At 38.0% G+C, this 10,864-nt stretch overlaps 1 protein-coding gene across 8 annotated transcripts; it reads left to right on the forward strand.

Annotated features, from left to right (window-relative positions):
* The first annotated feature begins 406 nt into the window (after positions 1 to 406).
* Positions 407 to 6,546, forward strand: mul1b (mitochondrial E3 ubiquitin protein ligase 1b). 8 transcript variants are annotated; one of them, XM_042491984.1, is made up of 6 exons: positions 407 to 527; positions 1,676 to 1,730; positions 2,258 to 2,400; positions 2,510 to 2,597; positions 2,697 to 2,817; positions 5,090 to 6,546. In XM_042491984.1, the coding sequence occupies exons 3-6, from the start codon at positions 2,281 to 2,283 to the stop codon at positions 5,817 to 5,819; spliced, it is 1,059 nt and encodes a 352-aa protein (XP_042347918.1). In that variant the 5' UTR covers positions 407 to 527; positions 1,676 to 1,730; positions 2,258 to 2,280; the 3' UTR covers positions 5,820 to 6,546. The 8 variants fall into 8 exon arrangements, with proteins under 8 accessions (XP_042347918.1, XP_042347922.1, XP_042347916.1 ...); XM_042491988.1 differs by having other exon boundaries at positions 2,261 to 2,400; XM_042491982.1 differs by having other exon boundaries at positions 1,679 to 1,730.
* The last annotated feature ends 4,318 nt before the right edge of the window (positions 6,547 to 10,864 follow it).

Below are 10,864 nucleotides of genomic sequence, written 5' to 3' on the forward strand. Positions count from 1 at the left end.
GTGACAGTGCTCAAAATGAATAAAAATATTACAAAAATGCAAATTAGATAGAATAAAAATATACATTATATATACACACACCATATAATAATAACCTTACAATATATGGTGCACTCAAAGTGGCATTTCTGTACTTTTACTTAAAGTGTACTTTGCAAATATTTCTCTACTTTTACTAACAGTGTTAACAGCGTTTACATACTGTGATATTAGCACATTTAATTAAGGGTACCACTATTAAACAAAACAACTGTGACACAGAAACCTTAGTTTTTAAAATATATGTCATAATTTAGGTCGAACTACCCAAAAGTCATGATGTTACATATCCGGTGCAGCAGGTGGCGGAATGCACCTGTAGCGTTGGTTTGTCGCCCGCTATTAAACTAAAAGAAGAAGAATGTTATCCGCCAAGAAGGAAAACAGTAGCGGAAATAACGTCGAAATAATCACAGAAAAACATTTTTATGACGCCTAGTAACATGAAATCATAGCGACCAAGATCTGTGAAAGTCAGGCCGCTGCAGGTAGGTGCAACGGCGCTGAAACCCGGTTTTCAGCGGCATGTTGGCGGAAGAGGCAGCAGCTAAACTCTGTTAGCTACGATGCTAGCCTGTGACTAGCATGAAGATAACCGTTTGATCCCCGAAAAAAACAGTCATGAGAGGCTCCTTATAAACAAACCTTAACTCTGTGAGTAACAGTAACTGTATAAGTAACTGCTGAAGGAAAGGCAGCCTCCTCCAGCTCCGATATCTTAAGTTTTTCGCATTAACAGCGAGCTAACTCAAGCTAGCGGGTAACTAGCTGGCCGTATCCGGTGACACAAACTTAGCTAATTATAACTACATGTTTATTCGGTATAAAAGGAAGTTAGTAACGAATTAAATAGATTTTTAGGGTGTAGTTTTCAAGTTAACCGCTGTCTGTTGGGTAGCTAAGGTAACGCTAACTGTTTTGTAGCTAAATTAGCTCGTCAGTTGGCTAACTGCTGCTAGCGTTAGCTCAGTTTGTAATGTTGAATAAAAATACATTATAAATCCCGTGAGGGAAATTGTTTTGCAACTGAATAAAATATTTGTTAAAAAGGCAAAAATAATGCACATTTAAATACAAAGGAAGGCATCTAACATAGCATGCAATAAAATAATAACATCAATAGTAAAGATATGTACAGAGAATAAATAAACAAAAAGATTTAAAAGAGCAATAAAAAAGAGAAAATGTGCAAATAATTGTGCAAAAAGTAAAGATGGATGTGCTGTTAAATAGATGTGATAATACGTTCGGTGGTGGAAGAAATATTCAGTTATTTTTACTTAAGTAGTAACACAAAAAGCAATAATAATTAAAAAATAATGCATTCAAAAGTAAAAGTGTTGCAGTAATATACAGAAAGTACCTGTTGGGCTAAGAATTTGTCTTTTTGTCAATCTATTTATGAAGTAATAACCACAGTCATAATGATAATAATAATGATAACTTTATGTTATAGCACCTTTAAAAACAATTGTTTATAAAGTGCTTTGACAGACAAAGCAAAGGCAGTAACTCTGGAAACAATGAAATAAAATAAACATCAACAAACATGCCAAATATAGAAAGGGGTAAAACAGTTAAACTAAAAAGGAAAAATAAAAGTGTATACTGACCAGTTTCCCCTCATCTGTGTCAGCAGGTGACCGACGATGACTATGAACGTGTACTCCACCTCAGTGACCAGTGACAACGTAAGTCGTCATGACATGTTGGTTTGGATCAATGACGAATTATCAAGTTAGCCTTTTCCCTAAACTCAGTTAAATCAAACAGCTCAGTCCACACTGGACTCATTTACAGTCTGTCAGCAATTAGCGTATATCATACCATATATCATATATATTATTGTGAGGTTATTGTTGTATGGTGTGTATATATAGTGTATATTTCTATTTTATCTAATTTGCAATTTTGTAATATTTTCATTCATCTGAGTCACTCTCTTCCCTTTTCTCTTTCTACTGACCCAAGCTGCTATAATGTGAATGTCCCCAGTTTGGGATCAGTAATGTCTTATTTTTCACTGCAGCATTTTACGTAGTAGCTATTTGAGAGTTAGATGTTTTTATTTTTAAAGCAGCAGCAAATGACAACACTCAAGTAAAGTACAAGTAGCACCAAATTGTTCTTATTTTCCAACGCTGGTTTTGTATAAAATCAACACACAGTTTGGAGTGACAGACAACTTCTTCTCTGCTTGTCATCTCCGTCACATCAGCAGTGAATGCTGCAGATCACAACATGGACTCCAGTGGGAAACCCTCAACAGCGCAGATCGTGGTTTTGGCCACCAGCTCAGCCCTGACCGCACTCTTCTACTCCATTTACAAGAACCGAGCAACGACCGTCGCCAGATTAAAGGTGAGACACTTTTCTGCACTCTGTCTTTGTCATGTTTCATGTCAGCAGTGTGTGAATTTCATGTCCGTTTTGTTCCATTTGTTCTTCTTAAATGTTTGTATCCACACAGGAAGCCAAAAAAGTCTCCATTGACCAGGATTTGAAAAACCTCCTGTCTGAAACTCCGGGACGATGTGTCCCGTATGCTGTTATAGAAGGTGTGTTGGGCCACCTTTAAAGCATGAATGAAGCTATAATTCACCGTTCTTGATTATAACAATAGTTGTGCGCTGTGTTATGTTTATTGCATGCTGCAGGTGTCGTGAGATCTGTGAAGGAAACTCTCAGCAGCCAGTTTGTCGATAACTGCAAAGGTGTGATTGAACGACTGACCTTGAAAGAGGAAAAGATGGTGTGGAATCGCACCACTCATCTCTGGTAAGTGACTTAGAAAGTTTAGATCTTGTTTAAAGCGTTCTGAGTAAAGTTTATAAAGTCAGAAGGCGGGATGGCAGTTTTGTGCTCAGTCCAACTGACATTAAATAACATTTTTGATCCATTTTCAATACTTAATTTGACAGTTCATGTCAAAAAGCGTTTATGAAAATCTGCCACAGGTGTCCAGAAAGCCTTATTTTCAACTGCAGTCCTCGGGCAGGAAAAAGTTAAAGGCACAACCATAGAGACTAAAAGCAGTGAAAATATACAGATATGAACAGAGCCTGCTCTATTTGAGACAAGAAAGACAGCTGTTCTGACACACAAGGAACTAAGAAAAAAAATTTTAAAAAAAGAAGTAAACATACAACACAAAAACACCTCACTATTCGAGTGTTCACTTTTTTCTGTCCTAATAAACCAGACTCTTGTTGATGTGGAGAGGGTATGGTAGGAGACACGGTTTCTTGTTTGTTGCGATAAATTGTTCCAATCTTGAGAGGCTCTTACAGAAAATGCCGTTTGGCTAAAACTACTTTGTCAGCTTCTAAAAAAGACAATCTCCTCTGGGTAAACAGCATTTATATCTGCTTTAAATCTCACGTCCCGTGCTCTCCTCTGAGAAAAATATCAGACACAAGTATTGTATTTTTTTGTATTGCTATACATATTTTTGCAGTGATTAGTCTGATTACTGTTAGTTCTCGGTCTTGTTGTAAGGTAGAAATAGTTTTCATACAGCGAATCAGATTGTGCATAAAGCAGTAACGGCAGTCTTCTGTCATCAGCATTAACTTTCCTGCTAAAGTGTCCTTTTCTAACCTACAAACATGAATACATGTCTTCTGCACTGCAGCTTGTTGAATGAGCAGTGAAAATAAACATTGGCAGTGGAAAAGTTCACTGCTTACGTCAGTCTGCAGGCGAGACGGTAATTAGCTCCTGAGCTGCAGCACATTAAACAGTGTGTAAATGTACCTGCAAATGTCACTTTGGTCCATTTCAATGCTGGTGTGGTGCTTCCTCTCAGCACAGACACAGACCCACCTTCCAGCTGCTGAGAGGAGAAGGACTCTTGTATTTCCTCAATGAAAAATGAAAAACATTTGGGGAAATAATAAAATTTTAACAATACATTACAAGACATATTGACTGCCTGAACCTGAATGATCCGGCTGTAGTTTCTTAAACTAACCCCTGGGCTTGAATGGGGTCAGATGTTTGTTTTGTTTTGCAAACCTTTTACAGGGTTGCACATTTGTGTTAAAGGCATTTAATTAATTAGGGTCTCAATATTTCGAAAGTCTTAAACATGCTTACCTTACCTACCTACCATTACCTTGTATTGTAAAGTTCAAATGCCTCTGGCATGAATGTCATGAAAATCAGGATATCAGAACCAACAACACTCATATTTTCTTTCCATATAGTGCACAGGGCTGTTCTTCTTCATCTCCGCCACGAGAAAAAAAATTGTGTTTTGTGTTACAATAAAAATTTGTGTAAAATTGTCCCTGTTCCGTAGTAATTGATGTCAGTTCATTTTTTTCCCCTTCAGTTTTGGTTGTTGTAAAATTGGTCCTAAATTGCTTTTCTAAGTGGCATAAAAAAGTCTCAAAGTCTTAAACTAACTTGCTTTGAGTTGTAGGAACAGTTAGAATCCACGTAATGTCGCAAATAATGCATGGAGCTCGTAGCTGTAACCTAACTGTCAAGACTTTAGGTGACTTTAGCTTGTAATAACTTATAATTTATTTATTTTTTTTACACTTATGTTTTTAATTGGGCTTTGGCCCAAAACTGCTGCGATGGTTCAGGCTGGGTTTGGCCTCGGACAGAAAGTCTGCGGGTTCATTTGGAGTCAGGTCCAGTATTGTGGGCCCGATCATAGCTCTAATGTGGACATTATTTTTGACAGATCCTTTTGAGTCATTTTTTAAAAACAAAAATGAGAAATTAGCTTGTTTTTGCTGCTCGGATATGAACATTTTCCAGTTTTTCTCAGTTTCATATCATAAGAAAGCAGAATATCTTTAGGTTATAGACCGTTGTTGGGACAAAACAAGATCTCTTGGTCAGATCTTGGACTGGTTAACAGTGCTGGGCTTTTTTTTTTTTTTGTTGGCTTTTTTTCCCATACTTCAACATTTTATAGACCAAGCAGCTGCTCAATAAATAAAAAAGTAATAAGATGCAGATTAATCGATTGCGATAATAGTCATAAGTTTCAGCCCTGAACACAGCATTAGTAACTGTGATTGTTTGTGAACAGGAACAACACAGAGAAAATCATCCACCAGCGCACCAACACTGTTCCGTTCGCCCTGGGCTCTCACGATGACGATATCGCTGCCACAGTGCGAGTAATTCGTCCACTCGACGCTGCGGAGTTGGATCTGGAGACAACCTACGAGAACTTCCATCCAACAGTCCAGTCCTTGTCCAACGTCATCGGTCACTTCATCAGCGGGGAGCGACCCAAGGGCATCCACGAAACGGAGGAAATGCTGCGTCTTGAAGACAGCGTCACAGGTGTGGGAGAGCTGGTCCTGGATAACAACCTGATCAAGCTCCAGCCTCCCAAACAGGGCTTCCAGTATTTTCTCACTCGGCTGGACTACGACTCTCTCCTCAGAAAGCAGGGGAGCAGCGTCAGACTGTGGAGGATTCTGACTGTCGTCTTTGGCGTCGCCGCTTGTTCCACGCTCCTCTTCATCCTGTGGAAGCGGTACGTGCACCACAGAGAGAGCCGGAAGGAGAGAAGAACGCTGGAGGAGTTCAAGGAGCAGCAGAAGAAACGCATGCGTGAACTTAACGTAGAGGAAAGCAGCGTGTCTCCCACCAGCTGTACAGTCTGCCTGACCCGCGAACGATCCTGCGTGTTTCTAGAGTGTGGTCACGTGTGTGCCTGTGCTCAGTGCCATGACGCCCTGCCGGAGCCAAAGAAATGCCCCATCTGCAGGGCGACCATAGACAGAGTGGTGCCTCTTTACAACAGCTAATGTGGAGCTGCAGAAATGTGTAATAAATCACACAGGATGTCTGCTCGGTCATTATAACACCGGAGATGCGGCATCTTATTCGAAAGCTCTGAAAAGTTTCATATTTGCACTTTTTGTTGCACTTTTCAGCTTTTTCTGACTGCCATGGATAAATAGATATCGGTGCTGAATCATGATGCAATCCCATTTCCCATAAAATGTGCAAATCAAATTTGGAACCTGCAAAATTAGAGAAAATTAAATTCCTTCTTTCGTTTTTAGAGAGAAAATTAGATTTCTTTTTGCTTAGACACTGATAAATATTGATGAAACAAATTTTGGCCCTGCATCCCGACAACAGTTTATCTTAGAAGTTTACAAAGAGTCTCTACAAAAATTCATGAGACAGCACTAAAGAGGGAGTGCACCCATACAAAGTCAAGACCTATTTTAAAATACGGTACATCAATAAAGCCTAAATGTTGTATGGCATAACAGAAATATTTAACATTTGGAATAATTCATGATGAAAACAAAACAATGTGCAGCCAAGCTTTGTAGTGATTCATGTTACTAGGTCGAAGTTAAGGAAGGTAAATTCTGCTGCTGCTTCAGTTTGTTTTTGTTTTTTTTTAAGTTCACGTTGAACCTCAAATAAAGAGCGTGCAATTTCTGTAAGTCTTGAGCAGGCCCAAATTAATTCTGCCTGCAGAATTCCTCTGCAGATAAAATAAAAATGTATCTTGAATCAAAATTGTCCAGAGGTTGCCTACCCTTTCTCTTAAAGCGATAGCGGACTCTGAATTCAGGGTTTTCGTCGCTTTACTGCATAACTTTTTTATTCTTGTGCAGAAGGCAAACTGAGCTGTGATCTGTATCAAGCTGCGGTTGAAAACGTAGCGCCAAAGGAAAGGGCCGTGTGACAGCGAGGTTCAACGGTGAAAACTCTCAAAACAGCGTCCACATAGGCTGATTTTTTAAGATAGGTTTAGCTGAAATATGTTTTGATATCATCCCCTCTATACAGCAGTGTGATACTGAGCTGTGGTGTGTGTGCGTCGACGGCCAGCTATTGTCTGTACAACAGTGACTGTATACAAGTATCACATACAGCCCCAATTCAAAAGCCCTGAACTGTCACTTTCAGAGACCCATTTACTATCATTAAGCAAACTGACAACCCCCGTACTACATGTTATGGATATTTTATATTCACTGCATGAAAATAACAGCACAGAACAACTGATACACTGCACAATTAAACCAAATAGTGATTAAATACCTGCAGGAGGTGTGTGCAAAACGAGCAATTTGGATTAATTTAGTTTTCAGATCTTCACCCTCCCCAAATCCTGTGAGATTAATTTCAAGTTTCTGTTTTTAATAGTAATCGAAACTTCGAAATATAACAATTCTATGTAGATTTTGTAACACAGAAAAAAATGAGAACATCTAGTTCACCTTGTAGAGAGTCGGCCCCACGCAGGCTGAGTCTTTGGCAGCGGCCCCGGTCCTCTGTGCCCTCTTTCAGGTCACTCTCAGCTGCTTCAAAAAAGCATCAAAACTACCCCAAAATAGTCTTTGAAAAGGAAATGACTGAAACACTGATATATAGGAGTAGTGTATATTTTTAAAAATGAATCACTGCTGAAAACTACAAAAATCTGCAGAATCCATTTGGATCTGATCATAAATATTAATCAGTCATTTCTTACTTAGGATTGTCATTTTTAATTGCTATATAAAACCATTTGCCAAACATCATACGCAGCATCATTAGAAAGACAGATGATGGAAATTGAAAATATAACAACAGAAAAATGACATTTCAAGTGGAAGAGATTTAATATATTTGGCAAAAACAGAAAGGAGAATGACTCAGATGAGCAAATCAAACGTTCAGTATATTCTGTTTGTGTTTCATTTACTTTATAATTTCAACTTTGCTTCACAGGGACCGTGTATGAAAATCGAATGTGTAATAATTTCTAAGATTGTGTGCAGTAACGGTGCTTTTGGGAAACTCCTCGTTTATGGGATGAATCTCATTTAAACTTTACAGAAGATGCTTTTGGGAAACGGCGTCCAACTTGTTCTCAGTTTTTTCAGTCTGTCCGACTGTTCTTTCGATGCTTTAAGTTAGAATTTAGTTTTGTGAAGGTCTAACGGTTCATTAAAGGTTATGTTTTGTGTGTACGAGCCAGAGGAAAAGGTGGCGTGAGGCAGGGTGGCGGGCGATAATTGTACACGTTTCTGTCAGGTTGTTCTTGGAGAAAGCGGCAGGCTGAACATGTCCCGCTCTTTTTTTGACTTTGTTCTTACAAACACGTGCAGCAGGAGCTCAGGCTCTGCAGACAGACCAGGACCCTCACAGCTGCTAACTGTTGAACTTTGAACCTGCTTTTCATGGAAAAATATCATAAACTATTTTAAACCCTTTTTAAAATAAATGTCGCAGACTTTGGGCCTCGTGCAAGAAACAACATACGGACACATTTTCTCATATTTTGCTCTTTTCTGCGATTCGATTTGTTCGTATGTTGTTAGTACTCACTGATTTTGGGGATTCACCAGTGTTTGCTTATTTTTGCGTTTCACTTTAATAAGAGAAGATTTTACGAGTGGTCCAGAGCAATCGTTTTAAGACAGAAGAAAAACATCTTGTTTTCACAGGCCACATATTGTTGCCAAACACAAGGAAAAATAAGTTTTACATTTGAGGAACATTTTAAAAATACATAAATATCATTTAATCAAATTTAGATAATGTTTTAGAGTGACTATAATGACTGGATTATTACATTTCAGGGCTAAAAAAATACAATTCTTTACCTGGTCCACTGGTCTCTATTATTATTTTAATAATTTCAGTTCATGTGCATCTTTCTGCTCGACAGTGCTGGGAGGAAGTTAACAAGTACATTTACTTTAGTACTGTACTTTAGTACTGTACTTTAGTACAAATCTGAGGAACTTTTACATTACTTAATCTTATGCCACTTTCCACTTATACTCCACTACACTTCGATTGCACTTTTTACTCACTATTATTATTTGATAAGTACTTTACAAATTAAGATTTTGTGCATAAACGTGCAAATATACAAGTTCAGCTGTGGAACAATTAGTCGATTGATTAGAAAATTAATTGGCAACTCTTTTTATAAACCTGCAAGTAATTTTTCACACAAAAAACATTTCACCGCTCCAGCTTCTCGTATATACTGCATGTATGAGGACTTGCTGCTTTTGCTTTTAGTATTTTAAAATAATTTTGATGTATTAAATTTATTCAAACCTCTTTACATGCATACTTTTACTTTTAATACTTCAATACATTTCCCTGAAATCACATTTACTTTGATTAACAGTATTTTAATTTCGTTAATGCAGAAGTTCTTCTTACACCCTTTTTTCGGTGTCTTCAGTCTTGTTTTTTTAATGCCACAGTCTTTGCACACGGCACTAAACCTGCCCTTATATAGTGTTTAGGGGGCGTTACCTGTACTAATATTGGGTGAGAGCAGATTGGGATGGTTGAGAACGTTTGGTGCATCTGGAGTTTAGTTCTTATGTTTGACTTCTTACCAGAAAATTAAGAGAATATACAATAAAAGAGAAAATTCAGAAAATGTTGCCTGAGGTCCATTGTGTAAAATGAGAAAGTAGAAAAAAATGAAGATCTCTGCCAGGAGAGGGAGATATCTGCCTGTGATTCAGGACTTGAAATCAAAGACCGTGAATAAACACGAGAAATGTGATGCCACATGCTCCAAATGCAAGCAGTTGTTTCACTTCATGCTGTTTTTTTTCAGCTCTATTTCAAACTACCTGTACAGTGAAATTTTAAAAATGCAATTTATTTATCCAAATGCAATTTGTAAGTGCTCGGCCCTGTACGAAAGGCTCGGTTTTGCTTCATTTCAGGGGCATAAAATGAAACAACTAATGATTAAAAGTGGCTTTTTCACTGAGATCCAGCCACAGTTTTTCATTTCAAGTCAGTGGGCAAAGAAAATAAAACCTCCATTTCTTTTGTAAAATCGATCAAGCGCATTTTTAGTCAGACAGTCGAAAAGCAAAGGATGGAGACCCGCTGGAGTCAGGAGAAAATGCTTCAGCACGATTCAATTTCAGGGCAGCAGGGATGCATATCTGCAGCGGAGGCCGTCTTAAGGCAGCTGAGGCACAGAAGAACACCCTTTGTACTTTCAAATGGTTCTGTATTATACAAAAATATCCCGTTTCATCATCCCACATTATGCCAAGCAATCTCGGATGTATTATTTAACACTACATCGGGACCTTGGCATTATTAGTATTCTGCAGCTTGCCCACTGATATCTATTTTCCAGGAGTGAGCTGATGCCGGTTGGTCTCTAAAGGAACCTGAGCTAAATGTCAGATATACAGTGTAATCATGCGGAGAGAGCATTATGCACTCCCTCCTGCTGGAAGTACTGTACTGATGGCACTAAAAGCCTCGCCATGGCCACTTTACCGTCAGGCCCTGAGCTGACCCCCAGCTACTTACAAATACTCATGCTACTCCTTTCCTTAGTTTCTGCTCTTTTATGTCGCTAATGCTATTTACATAATTATTTTGCCGTTTTAGCAGTGTGTCTCTACGCCAATCGGCAAAAAAAAATCCAAGCTGTGCATTTCTGCAAACCACCGATACTTAAATAACCGATAAGCGCTTTATTATGTGGATTTCCATCTTCACTTTTTGCACACTTATTTGCACATTTTTTCTTTTTTCTTTATTTATTTTTTTCTTCTTTTTTTTCTTTTTTTGTTTGTTTGTTCTCTGTACATGCTGTACATATCTTTATTATTATTGTTGTTGTTGTTGTGTCTTCCTTTATATATATATTTGCATTATTTTGCTTCTTTAATGAATATTTTATTCTGTTGCTGCTCTCTTATTTGCTGCTGTAACATAATTTCCCTCACGGGATTAATAAAGTATTTCTATTCTTTTCTATTCTATACATTGAAACTTTGTGTTTCAACAAAGCTTAGTTAGTTTTAGGCACAAAAAACTCTGTAGTTAGGAAAAGATC

Source organism: Plectropomus leopardus, chromosome 8 (genome assembly GCF_008729295.1).
Source record: "Plectropomus leopardus isolate mb chromosome 8, YSFRI_Pleo_2.0, whole genome shotgun sequence".
In the NCBI taxonomy this organism is placed as follows: Eukaryota; Metazoa; Chordata; class Actinopteri; order Perciformes; family Serranidae; genus Plectropomus; species Plectropomus leopardus.